The sequence below is a fragment of the Etheostoma cragini genome, chromosome 6, assembly GCF_013103735.1.
Source record: "Etheostoma cragini isolate CJK2018 chromosome 6, CSU_Ecrag_1.0, whole genome shotgun sequence".
NCBI lineage: Eukaryota > Metazoa > Chordata > Actinopteri > Perciformes > Percidae > Etheostoma > Etheostoma cragini.
This window is the reverse complement of record NC_048412.1, coordinates 19,111,847-19,133,124: the sequence shown is the minus strand read 5'-3', so window position 1 is coordinate 19,133,124 and position 21,278 is coordinate 19,111,847. Positions and strand designations below refer to the sequence as shown.

The window sequence follows — 21,278 nt, the reverse complement described above, 5'->3', positions numbered from 1 at the left end:
GTTTGGCACTCCATATACTGTAGGTTTGTACATGTATGTTGTAATAACAGTGTGGTTGTGACATTTGTATGAAATTGGATAAAAGTCTAATCATCAGAAAAGATTATATTCATAATAACATATTGTACATGTACAAAACATGTGATTCTTCCAGGTTATTTTTCATATATGACCTCACTTTTAAACTAGTGTTTTACAATATTATAGTTGTTTAAGTACCTACTCTAACAAGAAAGATCTCTCTTGGAGATGTCATATGGGGTTTTTATTATGAATTTTGTAATGTTTTCTGACAGTTCTCATTAACAATTAGTCAGCATAATCCATGTCATCATTGTATCAATAATTACAGGTAATGTTCCAATAGTAACATAGTAATAATATAAGTTATTCATCAATGCAATGTTTATTCCTTCTTAACATCACACTCAAAAACAACAGGCTTTATTTACTGACAGGTTTAGCACTGCACATTGATAGGCTACACAGACAGACAGCAAGAGACACAGAGGGAGAGGAAGGGAGAGGAAGGGAAAAAGACAGGGAGGCAGAGGGAGGTGAGGAGAAGCACACAGTTGTACATTCATTGAACCAAATATATCGGCTAGAGTGCAATAGAAAAGAATTATGTGTTTCAGTTTTGAAATGTGAAAAAATTCCCTGGAAGTGTGAAAAATTAAATGAGTGAGACGTATCTAAGAATCACAACAATGTGCCTGGTTTTCTGTGATTTAGATATTGACAAGTTCTTAAATTACAACAATATTACACACAAATTAAGAGACACTCATCAAGCCGGGGATTATCATCCATATCACTATTACTACTACTACTACTAGTATTATTATTATTATTATTATTATATGGTTTTCTGATGCTGTAAAAGTGATAACTCAAATGCCAAAAGTAAATCATAATCTGCTCCCTCTTGAAATACGCAAAAAAAGAGTGGCTGCAATAATAATAGTAATAACAATAGTATCATAATATTTATCATTGTATGTACAGGAATTTCATTACAATCAATACAATCAAAACTGCCCAAGCTGAGCTGACATTCTGGAAACAGCAGGGATAGCTTTATGGAGTCTACTGTGCGTGTGTGTGTGTGTGTGTGTGTGTGTGTGTGTGTGTGTGTTTGTGTGTGTGTGTGAAGTCTTGCAGTTAATGTAAGAGCAGTGTACAGACTGCAGTGAGAGTCATCTAGAGACATTCCAGCGGTCACTGTGAAAAGGGGTCAAAGGTCAGGGTTCACCAGGTTTACTGTAGATGGTGATGTTTGTCATTTAGCAGCACAAGCTAAACAGACTCAACACCTAGAGGTCTTTACTTTGCATCTGGGTATTGCATAAGTACCAACTTGTGCGGGTATGGTTGATAATCCACAAATCTTATCTTCATCAAATCATCTTATCTTCAGCCCCACATGAAATATAGTTTAGAGCTGAAGCACTCAAGTAGTCACAATACAAACAGAAAAATACCGGCAAGTGTAGTGTTTTTTAGTTTTTATGAGTAAGTTGTTGAGTGGCCGTAATGTCTGACCTCACTGTCTTTCCTTTGTGGTTAACGGTGGCCGAGGAATGTGTCAAGAGAGGATGCAAGAGGGAGAAAAGAGCTTGTGCACAGACTTCTTGAGTCAAGTTAAATAAGGGAGTGCAGAGACATGTTGGGATCAAGGCTCGTGTCTTTACCTACAGATCTATTCAAGGCCTGCATGTTGCGGTTTGTTCCCGTTTTTATGTTGTAAAGACTTCATTCTGTGTTCAATAACAAAAGATAGAATACAATCTTTTTTTCGTCTTCTTTTTTTTTTTAAACAAAAGCAGTATCATTCAACCGGTATTTCACTATACAGACAGATTACCATCTTGTGATTTAGAACTGGTGCACCATATACAATTTTTGTGGGGTTTGCTCAGGCGGTTAAATTACATTAAATGTATACATTGTGCCATTGAACATTTAGGTGGTGAACAACTGCCCGTTGTTGACTGTAGGTCACATATGGCGTTGAGTGTCTAAAGTATTACAGTGACTGTGTTGTGCGTAGTGTTTGTAAGCATACATTCCTTATACTAGTAGTGTCAGCAGTTGTTGATATTAAAGGTGTTGTAGTGTGTGACTAGTGAGTCTGTTTGTAGTTTCCATGAGACCTGGTGCAGAGAAACATGTGGCTCAGTAGCGGCGGGCATTGCTGTCCCTCCCCTCCTTTTTGATGATGATTCGCTGGTCGTCACCGGCATCTTCAGGTGACTCTGCTACCTCCTCGTCCTCGTCCCCCTCCCCCTCCCCCTCTGTGTCAGCAGAGATGCCCATACGAGACTCATAGGACTGTGGGAAAGAGCAATGTGTGCATGAGCACAGGAGCTCAACAGGTATGGTCATTTATTACGATCACATGAATAACTTAGCTGGTTTTTACCTCCATGGGGTTGACAATTATGGTGAGGGCAGAGTCGTCCCATTGGCTGCTACCCTCCTTAGCCCCGCCCCTTGAATCCTCACCACGGCGATGGATGGAGCGAATTCGGAAAACACCGAGAATCACCATGACAACCAGGAAACCAACACACACCATTATAATGACGGTGGCTGCTCCTGGCACCACTAGAAAAGAAAGTGAAGGTTATTGTGTAATAAAATAAGACTGGCACGTAAACACCTACACTCCAACAAATGCACTGTTTAGTCCTGTTTGAGTTTTAATAAAGAAAAAAAACTAGATTTGTGATACATTTTTTAGGATTTACATCTTCAGCATGAACAAATGGGTAAGGTGTTGAGTATCATTGTCATGGCAGGGAAGTCATTTATAGGACATTTCTGGTCATTTCTTATCCACAGTTTGTAATTTCATGAAGGCCTTTTTTCCTCTCCATGGGAAGTTCAAACTGTAATACAAAATTGATGAGTTAATTATGGAAAGTTTAGTAGTTTATAAGAAGCCACATACCAACTCCGGGTATGAAAATGTGAAAAATAGCACAGTTGTCCAAACTAACCATCTCTTTAAAGGAGAATTTAAAATCATACATTTACTAGGGTGTTAGACTGTGTGGGCAACATGATTAAACCTGACTGCTGTGTCGCTGTTGTTACATGCATCAGACCATAACACAGTGCCCCAACGTGCTCACTTACGCTGGTTCCAGTCTTGTGATTAATTTATAGCTCTGCATGGTCAGGGACCTGCCTGCATTAGAGTTCTGCTGCACCCCTTTATCCTCAGTGGGTATATCGTGGGCCTTTTGATTAGGGTTTGTGGGATGTTCCTGGATTCAGGCTTAAAACTAAAGATGATAGTGCCTTTGAGGCTGAGGCTCCTAAACCTTACAATCCTCTTTGTTGAAATGAAAGTGGGCTTGTGCAGTTTTCTTGTAAATACACAAAAAGTATGTTTGAATTCACTCAAAATTGTGTGTATCCTTGAGGTATAACAAACGTATGAATTAAATGCAAAGCCGTTTTTGTTGCAGTCTTCATTTTCTCCCTTATCTTTGCTGGCGCATTGCAGCATATGTTGGCGTGATACCACCACCTATTGATCAGAGGAATGTTGGACACCATGGGTAGGACTGTGTGCTATGCCACCCGCGTATGCGCACACATGCACATGAGAAACAAAAAGGGGAAACCACAGCTGTTTATCAAAATTTTGGACGCTGCAGCCTTGTGGTATGTGCCCCAACCATTAGTCTACGAGGGCTCTCCATCACTTTTATATTCTGCATTTTATGTTCTTTTAGTCTTTTATTGTAAAGCACTTCATGACATCTGTTCTAGAAAGGGACAGGACAGGACAGGAAAAGCTGATGAAGGGGAAATGTCACCTGAGTTGCGGTGAGGATTGGGCAGAGTGTGTCCACTCAGCTCTCCAGCGTGGTGGGATGGATGGAGAAACTGCTGTTGGGAGGCCAGCAGGTGGGATGGGTGGTACAGACTGTCCAGTGAATGGAGGAAGTTTACCTGAAGGAAGAAGGAGAGAAACAGAAAAAAATGAATGTGTAACTAAGGAGCATTTTCTAGTTTATATACAAAAACCTTTCCCAAAGGTGTAAACTGAACTTAGATGCTCATATCTAAAGGACAATTTATCTTCATGTCGGTGCCAGAGGTGCTACTGTTTGTGAGTGATGTTTCTTCTTACCTCCAGAGTCAACTCATTGCTGGTGTATCTGCCATTCATCTCAGAGCAGGACAGGCGGAACCGCCTCTCGAAGCGGGCTGAGCCTTTGGCCAGTCGGTAGCGGACCGAGCGAAGGACGTCCTCGTACACAGAGATGGATTCGGCACCTGGAGGGCGCACACAGAACAAAAAAGAAGACAGGGAGTCAATACTGAGACGATAACTGCAGAGAGGAGGAGGAGAGAAAACCAGTCTGCAGCTTCTTATTGACAGCTGGGGGTGACTGTATCAGATGGATTACTTTTATTATTTAGGTCACTGGGAATATATTCTATAGAATTTCAAAGAACTGAGTGGAGAAGTTTAAAAAGCCTGAAACCTTTTTTTCTAAATCAGAATTATTATGAGATCTGGGGTATTATTAACATTTTTTAAATTTTATGCAAGAATTCAGACAGTTCTGTTTATTTCATTTGAAAGATTATTTGTAATTTGTGTTTTGTTTCTTACTGTTTTTAGCTTGGCAGGACTCATTGCAAAAAAGGTGATGTATTTTTGTGCACCAAAGAGGATTTAGCTATTTTAATCAAAATGTGATGATGTTTGCTTCTGTCTGTTCTTATTAAAACCACAGTTAAACTTTTATTATTGCTCTTTGAGAGATGAATATTTAATGTTATAGAGAAATCCTTTAGCTAATTTACATATAAAAGACACACAAAAAAAAAAAAAAGACAAAGACAATTTAATTATTATTTCCTGACATAATTTGTGGTATGGATTATATGTTGTGTATTTGTAATCATGGCACCCAAGAAAGAGATATCTTCAATGTCAATGATGCTTTTTGTTCTCTTTGAAGACAAGAGACAGTTTACAGTCATAAAATGTGCTGCATGTGTTTATGCAACGTACCTGTAATGGCAATATAAGCAGTAGTATTGATGATTTCCAGCCCCCTCTCTCGCACAACATCCATGTCCACCAGAAGCTCCTCCCTCTCTGGATTTAGCTCCTCCCCCAGTGGTTGGACCTCACAGCCATCCAAAGTGTGAGCCACAGCATCAGACATCAGAGCTAAGAGAGGATCAATACCCCAATTTAAGGAAGATTCCATGCAGACCAGATATGTGTTCTTCATCTCATTTCCATATACGGATACTTAAACAAGTGGTAAATCCGGGCTGTGTGCTAAACCTCACCTCCACCCTCCATCCCCTGTGCAGCCGTGTTGACTGCATGAGACAAGGAACAGACGATCCTGAGCTCGGGGAAAAGGGGGACACCACGGGGACCCTCAAACTCAGGGGCAGGACGAGCCAGATGAGGGCCGACCCCAGACAGAGAGATCTGAGGGGCGTCAGGCTGGAGAACCACCAGGTATCCTTCCAGCTGCTTGAGGGACAGGCAGCTCTCCTCGTTGAAACATCTGCCAGGGAGAAAGGAAACGTGTGTTGTCAGAGAATGAAAGTAGACAAAAAGAGATTTTTTTTTTTCCCACGCTGTTGACATGGCTCTAGGGATGGAAATGTCAATTTGTTGGTGGATCAATGCACCACTTTGATCCAAACTGAAATATCTCTGCAACTATAGGATGGATTGCAATGAAATATTGTACAAACATTAATGGTGCCCAGATGAAAAAAAAAATTTCAGATTCAATGCAGCAGAACCGTAGATATTGTTATTTTTATTCTGTGCATTCCTCTTTCTTGTCAAAACCTGAGAACTACATTACCTACAATGCAACTCAACCACCCTGCAGTCTAAAATTCAATTGTGTTGTGTAAGATCACTTTTTTTTCTAACTCAACACCCCCATATTTCTTTTTCTTTTTCACACCAAACCTAGACATTACTCGAGGATATGTATCAGACTTTGCACAGTTCTTTAGCCTATAAATACTTGCCGAAGTTACCCTCTAACTTCCCATATAGCCCCATCATTAGGTTGAAATTGTAATTTTTTTGTGATTGACTAAACACTCCCACAACTAATGACATTCCCAATAGACTCAGCTGTATTTTGTGTTTAGTGCTTATTGGTAAATGTAGCATGCTCACAAGTTACACTAAGATGGTTAAGGTAGGTAGGCAGGTAAACATTATACCTGCTATACATCAATCGTCACTTTGAGCATGCTAACTTTAGCATTAAACTTAAAGCACCGCTAGCACGGCTGGAGACTCTTTGTGTTGCTTTCAAATTAGCAACATATGTTAGGCAAATTGGCAACTCTGGAGAAAAAAGGTCTAAATCCAGTGCAATGTTTTCTCAATCCAGTTACCTAATTCCACCATGACTGTTGTAACTTTGGTCTAAAAATAGCAAATGTCAAACCACAGTAGCTCTGCTGTTACAAATTTAATTTTCTTGCCAGAAAGGGGGAGCAAATCAGATTGATGACAGGCTGCTTACATATATTTATTCATCTGCACTATAATTCACCATTGCATTTGAAAGGAGATTAAGCAGAGTGTGTGTGTGTGTGTTAGTGTGTCTGTCTCTGTGTGTGTGTGTGTGTTACAATTTCACTATCAGAGTGAGCAGCTGCTTCTATCGGCCTCTCCAGAAGAGCCTGCTGTTCAGCCATCTGGGTAACTCCTGGCCTCAAATCAGTCTAATCTTCACACACGCAATAAAACAAGCTGAAGGGGGAAAAAAAACTCTGGTACACTTGAGCAGAAACCAAGTGGAAAAAAAATTCTGCCAATGACCTTGAATCATTGGAATCTTAAAAACAAAGCCTCCAGCACCGATTTGTGGCTCGGTAACCTTGGAATCATGGGACAAAAACAACAGTCCGAAAAGACAGTGATAGGAATATCTGCACAGCCTGAGAGTTTGATGAGATCTGATTTGTCAGCAGGCAGTTAGTGTTTTTTTTAATATAAATACACAACATACCACACAGTACTTGCATTGGACTGTACTTCTCTAGGTGATTAATATTTCAACATCTTAAAGTGAATGCTAAACCAGAGAGCCAGTTTTCAGTTGTTAAACACGGTTGAGCACTGACCCAAAAACAGAGAGTGTGTGCTTTTTATTTTCACGGCCAGGTGATTCAGTGTGATGCGCACTGGACCAGGGATTCAGTCTTGTGCTGTCAGTTTGTGTGGCAACACAGTGTAACATTAGGGATACAATTTCTTTTGATTGTGATTCTGTTTTGACTTTAATGTAAATCTTGAAATATTAACCACTTTCAAGTTAGAAAGTTGCTTGTTGATTCTCAATAAGTGTTCAAGAATACAGAAAACAAAATGATAAAATAAGCGAGTAACTTATTGATGACCTGGAATTCACTTAAAAGGGAAACAGGTTTTTCATGTGAATTCCTCAACAAACACAGTTAAAACCAGGCAGTACTGATTTATCTCCAGCATACTCCGTCAAAAGAAAAGTTACTTGGTGGCTGAATGAACAAAGAGATAAGATATTCCTTGTAATCTCTTGCTTTGACGTAATCTCTCTATAATCATCTCTTTCCTACCTCGCAAGTCCTTATCACAGCTGAGGCAAGGTTCATGTTTGATGAGTTCCATGTTAAAAGAGTAAAGCAGGGTCCGGAGAATCACACTTCAATTGACTGCCACGGCATAAATCATTTTATTTCACATCATATCCTTATCATTCGTGAGATTTTCAGTGTGGTGGGGTTATATATGTGGTGTCTCATTACTTCAGCTTCCCTTTTCTTCTACTGTTTAATATTGTGGCCTGCTTTTGCTTTCAGTCTACTGCTGTTACAGAAATCAGTATGTTCGTCCTCTTAAAATAATTTTTTAAAAAGGGCTATGTGTGCTTGCTTGAATGCGTGAGTGGGTGCGTGGGTGCGTGCTTGCATGCGCGTGTGTGTGTGTGTGTGTGTGTGTGAGTGTGTTTTTGTACCTGAGAGAGGTGGTAAGTTTGAGGGGTCGTACTCCAGGGGTGGCAAAGCGCAGAGAGTTTCTATAGGTGACCTGCTGCACTGCCCGGTTAAAGCTCTCGATGTCATCTCCCTCCAGCACCAACACTGACTGGCTGGGGTTCACATGAACCTGCATAGCCAACACAGACACTTGAAAATCTAACTTCCTAATAGTTAAAGCAACACCAAAGATTCTTTTGTACCTTAAAATAATGTTTCCAAAATTGTTTTAGTTGTTCATGAGCTCGTAACAGGTTGAACAGCACCTTTGCATTTGCTTTGCTACTATGTAACTTTGCCAGATTGGGTAGCGGATCTGTAGTTTGAATGAGACAGCGGTAATGGACAATTACGCTTCCAACCTATAGGGGGTCTAAAGAGGAAAAGTGCTTGGGTGTTGCTTTAACATAGGAAAACGTCACACTACCAAAGAAAACGTGCTCCGGTTTACAATCATTTCCTTGAACCAATCACAATCATCTTGGGTGGTGCTAAGCACCGGAGAAAAGCTGCGGTCTACTGCATTAAAATATCATAAAAAACCTCATATGCACAAAAATACTCAACAAAAGGCTGACTTTGAAATTAGTTATCCATAGGGGTTCATTTTGGCCCGGCCCCAGCACATTTCTAGAAATCTAGATTCTAGAAAGATGACAGTAATGCTATTTTCTATACTTACCATCTATGGTGGTCAATAAGTCATACGACTGGACAATCACAGTGAAGAGAAGAGTGTTAATTGTACTAATGGGGATGAAAGATGTAAGGGACTCTCTGAGCGTCCTCTCTCTCTAATTATAACATGGCGGTCTACGGTTCTCTGAGGCGTTACCTTCATGCCAGAGCCCAGAGTCTCCAGGTCTCCGAAGTCCAAGCCCTCCCTGCAGGCGTACAGACACTCCACCACACTGTGAGGTTCCACGCTGCCGGGACGCACCGTCACCCCGGACAACAGGCCGTGGTAACCACCCACATACTTCACTAAAGACCAGAGAAAGTCCAGTATGAATACATAATACAACACCACATTTTTTACTCTAACATGCACATAAATAATACACCAACAATGACACAGCAAAATGACAGAATTTGCAGCCTCATGTTGACAACAAAGGGAAAACAGGGTAGTCACCTGAGTCTTTACCCTCTGGGATGGTGTTGTTTAGTATTTCCTTCTGCTTCTCTTCAGGCTCTGTGCGCGAAACCGGTGAGGGGCACAAAGCGGAATAGAAAACAGTAAGGCACTCTGAGAGAGAGACTTGAATGTTGTCAGTTATGAAAAGAAAGTGTCAGGAAGACTGAAGGGGCCAGAATAAAAAATAAATAACACAAAGAAGAAAATGCAAGCAAAAAAATTGGATAATGGAAATAAACCATCTCCTCATTATCCAGCAGCAGCCGCTGCCACGCAGGCAGAGGAGCGACTTCAACTGTGGATGTGTGTGTGTGTGTGTGTGTGTGTGTGTGTGTTTGTGTGTGTGTGTGTGTGTTTGTGTGTGTGTGTGTGTTTGTGTGTGTGTGAGTGTGTGTGTGTGCATGCGTGCGTTCGTACGTGTGTGTGTGTACTTTACTTCTGCCCTGAATAATTAATCAGTCAGTTATATTATTAGCCCTAAAAGACAAAATGCATCAACCAAATTATAAATAAGTGAAATGAGGGAGTGAATGGCACGAGGCAAAACGGCTCGGCAGATTGTCTGAAGAAGCCTTACGAGGGTTTGTAAGTTAACAGTGCTCATGCCAGAAATGGCAACCTGCTATTTTTGGTGATGTGGGGTTTGGATGACATTTCATTGATGGAGGAAGACAGAAGAGGAAGGCAAACTGCACAATTGCTGCTCAAAGCATTTATGCAAAAAGAAAAAAACAGGAATGCTCGCTCTCTACTTGAACACATTTCTGTCAGAATCCATCATTAAGCTGGAAGAAAATATATGTCTGTTGTGGATACGCTCAGCATAAATTTCAGTGTGTTACCCCAGCAGGCGCCGATAAACATCCTCTGGCGGGGGGCAGGGTTGGGGATGGCTCCGTTGTCATGAATGAGGGCGGGGTCGAAGGTCACACCATCAACATACAGCGTCACCGAAGGGAACTGGACGCTGAGTGAAAGATGATGCCACTCACTGTCACACACCTGTTGGACAGAGATGACAGAGGTAACGTGAGCCTGAACAAAGAAACACATGTATTGCAGGGTGAAGGACATTTACTGCTTTGTGGATATCAGTGGCGGTATTGAGTATTTTTCAGATATTTTACTTAAGTAAAAGTAGTAATACAACACTGTAAATGTAAATATTTTGTCACAATTAAAAGTCCTTTTAATTTTAAATTTTAAAGAGGTATTTGCATTAAAATATAAGTAAAGTATCAAAAGTAAAAGTACTTGTTCTGCTGAAAGATGGCAGTGGGACTGACTTATCATTTTATATTTGAGTATTGCTAATGTTGTTATTGATGTAGCTGGCTAAGGAGCTAGTTTAAAGTATTTTATGTACATTTAGGTAGTTTAGTCCGGTTGTTTTCCAAACAAAGGGTCAGCTCCCCTCCAAAGGGTCATAAGAGAAATTTGAAGGGTCGTGAGATAATGGAGGGGGGGGGGGGGATAAAAATAATCATTAATTGTTACATTAATTTTCTTTTCCTTTTTAGAACTTTACGTTAATTTTTCCTTTTTGGTGAGTTATTGGATTGTTTTACACAGTAAACAGTTCATCTACACAAGACAAAGGGGCCTAACTAGGTAATACTTTTATTGTAAGGGGCCCCTTCCAAAAAGGCTTGTAGCCACTGGTTTATCCTTTGAAAATGTATTGTATTTTTAAACTGATTATGTTTCTTGTGTAAAATCTGAAAAGCAACAAGTAACCATAGCTCTCTTATAAACATAGGACCGTAAAAATTACTTGTGAATATTTCATCGAGGTAAATTCCTGTACACATTTGTTTTAGCTTTCTCTTCAGATAGATCGACATCAGAAGGAATAGAAAGAAGAAAGACAAGGGAATTATAAAGACAGAGGGGCAGTAAAGAAAGACCGGGGTAATGAGATATTGTGGTTTCAGACAGAGGGATTTGACAAATCTTCTCTGTATCAGCTCAGCATCCTTTAATCCATGCCGCTCCAATCTGTCTGGGACCAGTGGCTGTAGGGAAAACAAACCCCTTTACCTCCTAATGTGCTGTCTGACTGATTTAGAAAATTAGTTTGCTAGTGTCCTTAAACTTGTAGCTTGTCGCAGTTCTTTTCCTATTTATCACCGAAAGGTGAATGTTTTGTATAACAGCGGTTTCTGGGCCAGATGTTTGGCATCATGCGGACAAACTAACAATTGCATTTCCTCCATTTAGTTTCAAAGGTACAGAAGAACATCAAAGCTACTGTAAGTGTTGCAGTTCCCCCAGTACCTGCTCCAGTTTCCACAAGAACTTGACGGGCCGTGCGGCTGAGACGTCGGGCCAGTAGAAGAGAGAGAGGCGGCAGCCGTGGACAGAGAGGGAATAGTGGGAGAAGGAATCATCTGTAGACCAGGAGAGCAGCAGAGCAGAAAATAATTGGTGGGTCAGTGTGGTCTTGTCAAACTGTCTTAATATCCCCATGAATTTCTTCAGAGAAACGTGCAATGAGTTTATTATAGATTTAAATCTCTGTTTTATCTTTCTTACTAATGAATTATACTGCTGCTTTAACTTGAGAGAAGGTATGCTGAACAGGCTGCTTTTTACTGTTGCCCCTACAAAGTCATAAAGTTTAAAAAAATATTCACATGAAACACAAAATATTCAGCCTGGCACAATTACAGTGTTTTACTGTTCTTCTGCTGCTGTCCACTTGGCTGCTCAAGTGGAGTAGCTGGGGGTTAAGTGTCTCTCTCAAGAGCACCTTGATAGTAGCTATAAACAGCTAGGATTTTTTCTCTCTCAGTATTTACCATTCTGGGGTTTGAGGTTTTCATTACCAAAATGTCCCACTTTAGCTCACTTTTCCATACACTTCTATGAAATGTTACTAAAACCTACAATTTAACATACCATTCTTGACAGTGCTGCACACAATAGTCTCTTCATCCTTGCGACTTCCTCTGGTTTGAGTGGTCGCAGGCTGGATGTTGGCGCCACCCCTTCGCATCCACAGCTGCAGGGTAAAGTGGTCGCCCGACAAGGTCGAGACAACCGAATCCGGCACCACGGCGAGGTGGTTGGATCCATTAAAGGAGAAGACCAGAGATGAATCAGAGGAGGGGAGAGTGGGCAGAGCTGAGGTCCAGTTGGCAGCAGGAGATGGAGGTGGGAGGAGGTCTACCTCACCCCTGACAGCACCTGATGAAGAAAAAGAGAGAGAGGATATTTAGAAAAAAGGCTTACTAAATATTGATACATTTTCAGGGAGGGGACCAGAACCCACCACACAGCCGTCGTACGGATCTGTCAGAGTAGCTGTCTCGGTCGCAGCCCTTCCCGATGTGGCCCGTCTGAAGCTCTACGGTGGCCTGGATGTTCCACACAGTCTCCTCACAGGTCTCCAAATGCAGGCTGGGGAACAGGGGGATGCTACCTGACCCAGGTGTGTACTCTACACGCTTGGTCCATCCTGAAAATATCACATTAGGAAATGTAAAATCACAACTTCAATCTCAACATTTGGATTCAAAAGGTTTAAGGATTGATTGAATACCATATGCACTAAGGCTCCAGAAGCCCACAGTTAGTAGACCTGTTGTATTTAAACTCTATTGCCCTCTCAATAAACTGTGCTCACGTCAGGCAATCCAGAGAAAGTTTAATTATTTGCTTCCCCTTCATTTTACTTAGGTTCAGGACTACCTCTTTAAAACTCAGCTCTTGAACTAAACATGCTAGGGTGATTCATCAAAGACGCAGCCCACGCACATTACAACTAAAAGTAATAGTTGCAGATTAAACAACTAAAACACATCTCTGACACCTCGTGAGAGTTATCAAAGCGTGATAATCGGGACAGAAGGAGAGCGATCTGTGACATTGATTACCAATCCAGCCAGGTTTGCAGGACGGCTTGACCGTGACGACAACCTGGGCATCAGCCTGAGCACGGTTCTTTCCACAGTCAAAGGCAGTCACCCAGAAGGTGTGAACCCGCTGACGCTTGGAATCCAACGGCTCTGTGTTCTTAATGTTACCTAGGAGACGAAAAGGGAGACAAAGAAACACAGGGAACAAAATGATCAAACACAAGAATAAAAAGGAAACAGAAATAGCAGGGTTAGTCATCAACAACAAGTTTGATTACGTGAAAGTCCAGCACAAATTAACGCTCATTGATAAAGCTTCTATCACTGCACGTGAATACAATAACAGAGCCACTTTCCTGCTTAGTGCACTATTTCCAGGAATAGGAAGAGAAAAGGGAAGATAAAATGCACAGAAAAAAGAAGTGAAGAATTTCCAGTTTATACAGATGAAGACAACAGCGAATGACTGCGATAGGCTGCCAGCACTCAGCACGCCAGCTGACAGACGATAGGTAAGACAGAAGATGGTGTGACATGGCGAGAGGAGAAACAGTGGGAGGAAAGAGATAGTGGAAAGAACAGAAAAGACAAAGTGAGGAAAAAAACTAAATAGACAATGAAAATCCCACAGCTTCTGAACAAGGTTGGAACAAAAGGTCTCTGTACCAGTCTGATCCAAAAAAAGAAAGAAGCTGTGCCTCTGGAAAAGCCCTCAAAGTCCAGGACGATTCTGCAGAGTCATCCTAAAACAAGGTCCTCCTCAGCTGCTGTGTCACATTACAATTGATCTGCCACTAAGCAGTCAACGGATGCAATTACAACACAGAGTATAGGTAATCTACGAGCAGCCAGCAACCAAAAAATAATACTATATTCAACTGAACAGCTGCTGCCATGTTTATACAGAGACAGAACAATAGTCCGCCCGCACAAAGTCTTTTTTCTATTGCTTTCTACCAAAGACTGTATGTTATTAATATTGTACAGTCTTTGGTTTTTACCTGTGCGAGGAAATATACCTGCAGTGTGTTTCACTGTTGCTATGCAGACATCAATATCCCAGCTGCGGCTGATTGGGTGTTTTCCATGTATGAAGGCGACCGAAGGTGTTTAGGAGTTGAATACTGAATATTGAATAAAGTGATTTTTTTTGCAACCGAGGCCACACAAAGCAGATGATGCAGACAGCATATGAGGATAATAATATATTGACTGGTGGGAATGATGGATTTCTGAAGCACAGACAGACAAACATTAATAGGTCTGTGAGTCTGACACACGTTGATTTACTGCTACAAGACAAATCATATCTCACCATCGTTGTCGATAGCAAAGGGCACATTAGGAGTGATGATGTCATAGAAGCAGATCTGGCTGTACTGCGGGGAGCAGTCGGCATCCAGAGCCTCCACACGCACAATGCGGTCAAACAGACGTCCTTCTGGGGCCGACGCCTCGTAGCGACGCTCAACAAACACAGGGGAGAACTCATTGACGTCGTTTACTCGCACATGCACGGTGGCCCTGAGGGAAAAAGGTGTGAGAAGCCAAACACAAGCAGGGAGAGAGATGGAATATTGTAACAACAGGAAGCAAAAATAACTGGATAGTGTTCACAGTGCACAGTCACAGGAAACTCAGATCATGACTGTAATTATTGGCAAAAGAAATCATATATCTTCTGTTTAAAGTGGGAGGAGATAGTGAACTTACTTATGGGATTTCTTGCTGTTGACTCCATCAGGTCCCTCTCCGCAGTCGTAGGCTTGGATGGTGAAGCTGTGCTCTCGCTGGCTCTCACAGTCCAGCGGCTCCTTAGACCTGACCAGGCCCTCTCCAGTGGAACGGTCCAGAACCACCGCTTCAAACTGGACCGAGCCTGAACCCGAGGGGCCATTATGAACCCGGAAGCCACAGATTTCACCTGGGAGAGGGAGGAAGGAAAATTACTCATTGTATTGGCATAGTGTAATAAAAGAAATGTATCACATTGTAGAGACTATGAATCCAAATCTATGCATAATGTGTTTTTTTCATTTAGTAAATTGCTTGAAATACTCTATAATGTAATGTTCATTGACATTCTATTCTATTCTATTCTGTTGTCATTTGTGTGGCAAAGACTGCTCTCATTTGATCGAGAATGCTGAACCTTTAAGTCTTAAGGACAACAAATAAAAGAGATTAAATCTCCTAATTAATTAACTCCTAATTTACCCTCTTTGTATCAGCTTTCATTTGATTCTAGAATTTAGAGTTTTAGGTTTTACTCATTACTTTCAAAGCCCTTCAAGTTCTGTGAAGCAGTTTGTAATTCTGATTTGAAAAGTGCTATAAAAAAAAGGTTATTATTATTATTATTGTTTTAACAACTACAGCAACAAGTGCCATATAACTAGAAATTCAATCAATCAATCAGCCCACAGTCCAATAAAAATGTCCACAAACTAAGTGGCCATACCGTATCAATGAGGACCAATCACAAGTGAGCTACTATGAGAGAAATAAGAGGCATTGATAAAATATGTATCTTTATTGAACTAAGTGTGATAATTTATCCTTATATTCAGGAGTTTTGAAGTCACACCATCTGGATCTTTTCACAATAAAGTAAGTGTCTGAAGGATTCCTTTTAGCGGCCCTTTATCTTATACAATCATTATTAGAATACAGTGAAATAGATTGCTGCTGAGACCGTAATATAATGGATGATCTTCACTGGCTGACAAAACTTGAAGGTAGGGAAGGTTTCTTGCTCAAACTGCTAATTTTCTCTTCCTATTTGACACAAGCCCAATAAATTCTAGGGAGAACCGGAGTAATTCTAGTCGAGCTGTTAATAATTTGACTGAACACGGTTATTTCCAGGAGTGCAAACACGATAACCTTATTTCATCAGCCTGTAAAGGCAAGAGCACTGCTGACTGCTGCTCCTGCAATGAAGGGTTGAATTACACTATGATGGTCTAAAAATAGTGGACTCTGTAACGGAATACATTGCTTTTAATATTTAGACTGGTCGATTGGGAAATTTGGCAGGAAATGGCGGCAGCAGTCTGAAACTTCTCTTTGTAAAACCAATGTTGTGTTTACTATTATAGCCCAAGCAAGGTCTGGTGTGATCATTTTCAATTTGGCCTGGTGATGTGGTGTTGAAATTGGCTGTGTGAGCACTTGACCTGTTTTTCACAGCAGCCAGATCTGTAAATGTTCAAGCAAATTGAAGTAAAAGTTGCAATATTTTGGGACATTTTTCTCTGCCAGCTCTTTCATCCCATGTTCCCCGATGCTGTTTTGTGCGGTTGGTGTTACCAGCGTAGTGTAGTGGAGCATCTTTGTCCAGAGCAAAGAGAGGGGGATTGAGCAGCACGGTGTTGTCGTTCTCCATGACGATCCCCTGGTACTCTGTCTCGATCCATGGCTTGTGCTTATTGGCTGAACAGCACAGAGAAGAGACCGAAGAGGCTTTGGGTTAAACAGAACGATTAGAAACAACCAACGTGTCTATTTTTAACACTCAATTATGGGCGAGGACATGGTGAGCATGAGTGGAAAAATACACAATGTGTGTGTGACCACAAGGAATAGTTTTATCACATTCACTCTTACAGATTTCTCCCTGTCTTCTTTTCTCTATATAGACCTTCTCTTCACATCAGGTACCACTCTTCACACCTTCCTGGTTGGCAGTATTATAAAAGCCATTAAGATTTCACCTTATCACACACAGAGAGGTATATTGCTCATATCAATCAGCCAAACAGGCCTGTCACAGGAGCTGCACAATAATACGCGGAAAAAAAAACAGCCGGGTCCAAATCAAATGCCCGAGGATTACTGTGAGTTTAACCTTTAATTGGGAATTAATTATTCATCCTTGTGCTGAATGTTCTGCGCTGAGTGATCAAAGGGCAAGTTAATGAACCAGAAGGATGACGATGTTACACCCCGGCAAAGAGCAAAAACAAAAGCCTGAGTGCTGTTGTCCTCAATCTCTTGGAAGCCTCAGCTACAGAGTTTGAAATCAGACAAAAGCACAAGACTTGTGTTTAGCAATTGCTTTGTTGTCTTCACAGTGAATTTTGCATAAAATCGGTCTGGAACCAAATGTTCCATCTCGTAAGTGAGATGAGAGTGAACAGAGGAAAACGCTGCTCGTTCGGAATCTGAACAAACTTCTCTCTTTAAAGAGAGACACTTGAATTCTTTTAAATACAAAGCAAATACGACCTTACTGGAGAGTATAAATGTGTTTTCCTCAGTGGTGAAAAATATCTAAGTACAGTTACTCAAGTACTGTATTTAAGTACAATTTGGAGGTACATCACTTTTCAGATTTACATTATTATATACCTCTATTCCACTGCATTCAGAGGGAAATAGTGTTATTTTTCTTCCTTGGCATTTTTTGGACAGATATAAATAAGCTACTAAATCAAATTACCTCAACTAGCTACAATATTGAAATGTTGTTTACAAAGTAACACATCAGTAATAATAATCAACAATGTAACTTACCACTCTGAAAGAGGCCATTCTGCCGTCTAAGGAGAATTTGTTTAAGTTACGATGAGATGTTAAATTAGTCTTAAAGCAAATGTTGGCATACTTTTACTTTTATTTGGGTATTTTTACATTAAGTTATTGCAACATTTAGAGCTGAAATGATTAGATGATTAATTAAGCCGGTCAACAGATAATTGGTGAGTTGTTTCAAGGAAAAATAACCAACTTTCCCAATATGGCTAGCTTTCAGTTGAGAGGATTTGCTGCTCTTCTCCATCTCATGTGATAATAATGAGAACGTCTCTGGGTTTTTGTGCTGTTGGTCGTACAAAACCAGCAATTTGAAGACATTAACTAGACTCTAGAAAACCGTAACAAGTGTAATTCAGAAAAAAATTGTGACTTGGTATTACCCTCTTTAATTCGTGTTTTTAATTGTCTAAAATTGCTCTTTAATGTTTTATTTAAAGCAGTTTAAATTGACTTGTTGCTAAAATGTGCTATAAAAATCAAGCTGCCTTGCCTCGACTTGTCATGTTTAAATCAGAGAGAAAATAATTGACAGTTTAATCAATAATGAAAATAATTGTTAGTTGCAGCCCTAGACACTTTTACTTTTAAGTTCTCAGTCCCTCGTCCACCACAGTTTTGTTTCTACAAAAACACAAACAAGCACTTCTTGATTGTTGTGTTCAAACAAAAGTAGCTGTGACAAAATTAATAGTGTAAAGTTGGCAAAAATCATGATTCTCATTAGAAAATGGCAGTATATAGTATCTGATCACTGAATAAGCAAATATGACTTAAGTTTCATTACCAAAAAATTGTTAAGGTTCAGCCCTAATCAAAGACATTCCTCCTCTCTTCTAGTCTGACACATCTCCTCCTCCTCCTCCTACTCTTCTATTTCCATAGTCCTCTGCCTCAGTTGATCTCCCCCCCCCCCCCCCCCCCCCCACCCGCTATAGCATTAATCTGAGCATCAGGCTTGTGGATTACATCCTGGATTACAGATTGAGAGGCATCCCATTCCATCTCTCCCTGTCTCTCCTGGCCCTTTTCCTCTCTCTGTCACTCTATCGCCCCATGACACTCAACCACCCCTCCTCGTCTGTCTCCCTCCTCCCTCTCACTCACTCACTCGCACACTCACACACTCACACACTCACACACACACACACACTAACACACTAACACACACACACACAAGCACATTCTGGTATTTTGCGCTTTTCCTTTTCCCTCAAGTCACCTGATCTCACGTACCACCACCTCCTCTTCATCCTCCTCCCTCCTTATCAGCCTGCGTCTTCTCGGCCGCGTCCTCTCCTGTCACAGCTCCTTCTCCTCTGTCTCTACTAACATTTCTCCTTGTCTCTCTTTCTCCCCACACTCTCTCTCTCTCTCTGTCTTTCTCTGACACTCCATCTCTACTTCAATCTACTCGTCTTCCCTGCATCACTCTCCTCTACCACCTCCTTCTCTGACATTCTCCCTGCACGCTGTCTGTTTCATTCGCCTTCCTCCAGCATTATAATGATTGGAACAATGATGTTGAATCAGAGTCATGTTTATCCAGAATGATAAATCTTCTACAGAGGAGGAAACAGATGTATCATCTTCATCTCAGAGTTGCAACACCGGCCAAACAGGCACATGCACAATGGATCACGAAACACAAACACTATGCATGTATGTTTTTCTGGTTATGCGATGAGGAAACTGAAATCTAATTAATACACTTGTGAGGGAGAGCAATAAAGTCATCAGGAGCATTTCAGGGCATAACAGCCAAGGTCCTGCATGCTCCCATGGTGATGTCAACCATCATCTCAATACTTCACAATTAACATTCAAAATGATGAGGAACTGACCTTTGTTGCTATTGGCAACCGAAGTCAAGCAAAGGAGGAAGAAGGAGAGAAAATTCATTCTGTCCATCTGAGGGAGGAAAGGAAAGGTGGAGGGGGCAACAGGGTGGGGTGAGGAATACAGGACATGCATCAACACCTGATCAGCACAGAAAAAGACAGGTACAGTAACAAGACAGAGAGAGGGAGAGAGGCAGATCAGGCCTATCATATGCTGTGTTTGTTCAATAAAACACAACTCCAGTTTCATGTACTGTATAACCTTTCAGGCCCAAGAAAAACCCTAACTGATTAACTCATTATAATGCTGCATATTGAGTCACCAATAATCAATCCTTGTCCATCCATCCATCCTCCTTCTGCTTCTTCCTAAAAATCTGACTTGCAGAGCCCATAATAGCCTATGAAGCACATACCTGGTTGTAAGTGTGTAGCCTACAGTAGGATATGTATGTGTGTGTCACTATAATAGGTTTTGAATGTGGCTGTGTGGGTGTTTTCCCACGTTTTGATTATGGTTTGTTAGGTTAAAAAAAATGCAGCTGCTGTGTTGTGGCCACAACTGAAAATTGAGTCCTTGGGATTTTTTCATGTTCTCATTAAGATAAGCCTCTTCGTTTTTCCAATGCTGCAGTCTATAGACTACATGACACCATACAGACTGTAGATGTTTTAAAGAGGAAATATATAACAGAGGACTCCCTCTGTTCACAGGTTGTCCACACTACATATACATCCAAGACCATAGAAACATGCTATGCGACAATAATCAGCCGATTAACATTACAGGCTGGTAGTGACACACATTAGAAGCCTGGGTTTCATGACTGCCTTACAGCCATGTTGAGTGCTCAAACTAGAGCCAGAAGAGGACATGTAGCAATGAAGGTTAGGTAAAGAAAGATTTGACATTACCGTGGTGAGTTGCGGTGATGCTCCTGGTTGGTACCCAGCCTCTACGCTCGCAGCATCCGCCTCTCACGCCCCTGCCCCTCGGCTCGGCAATCCCCCCGCAGGTTGAAAACAACCCTCCAGGTAGAGGAAAGGACACACAGAGTCTCTACACAGCAGCGGGACAAATGACAGGGTATGTGTTTATGCTTGACGTTAGACTAGGCGATGAGGTGTGAGGAAGACGAAGAGACGATGGATGCCCTTGTTTTTCGGCTCTACGGAGGAGAAATAACGGTGGGAATATTACGCTGGCGTCCCCTCCCTCTCGGCGCTTCTTAACCCGCCCACACTGCGTCCTTCTCCCTCTCTCTCCGACCCCCACCAGCTCGGCACCAGACTGCTGCTCTGGCTGTTTTTTGCTGTTAAACGCACATTGAGAGTGACTCAGATCCCAACACAGCAATTCACCTCATCACGTTTGTTCTCAACTCTGGGCCTACTTAAACAGTGACACCCTTCACCTCCATAGATATATTAATTCTTATAATCACAATTCTTAGAATCTCATCACCAGACTGCAAAATGACGTCATATAACCCCTTGTCGCCCTGTGTTCGTGTCAGACTCATGAAGGTAACGGGACACAGACACACAATAATTAGAGTCTTTGCTTCAAATGCAGCATTTTATTGAACATTATAAAATAGTATTTGAAAATCACCCCCCCCCCACCATCCCAAGTTTTCTTTTCATTTGTACATTTGGTAGGAATAAGGCAAAAAAGTAGTCTCTTGAAATAGCAATTCACATCAATTAATAATCACCATGTCATGTATAAATATTAATAAATTCTGGGCTGTTGCTACAGTTAGTCCATCCTGTCCATGTGTAGGTCACTGTCAGCAAGAGGACACGGCGGCAGCAGCAGCACCAGTGCAGGTCCTTCCTCCAGCATGCCATGGTTCA

The 21,278-nt window shown here is 41.3% G+C and overlaps 1 protein-coding gene across 1 annotated transcript; it reads right to left on the bottom strand.

Moving 5' to 3' along the window:
• Window positions 1–248: 248 nt before the first annotated feature.
• On the bottom strand, window positions 249–20,671 carry clstn3 (calsyntenin 3). The gene is made up of 19 exons (XM_034874141.1): window positions 20,334–20,671; window positions 19,422–19,488; window positions 16,354–16,476; window positions 14,755–14,965; window positions 14,357–14,565; window positions 13,060–13,209; window positions 12,456–12,641; window positions 12,083–12,370; window positions 11,459–11,571; window positions 10,024–10,183; window positions 9,179–9,238; window positions 8,879–9,027; window positions 8,025–8,173; window positions 5,332–5,558; window positions 5,045–5,206; window positions 4,151–4,296; window positions 3,834–3,969; window positions 2,426–2,610; window positions 249–2,334 (listed from the first exon to the last, which is right to left on the bottom strand). Exons 2-19 carry the CDS (start codon window positions 19,486–19,488, stop codon window positions 2,179–2,181), a joined length of 2,877 nt encoding a protein of 958 aa, XP_034730032.1. The 5' UTR covers window positions 20,334–20,671; the 3' UTR covers window positions 249–2,178.
• Between the last annotated feature and the right edge of the window lie 607 nt (window positions 20,672–21,278).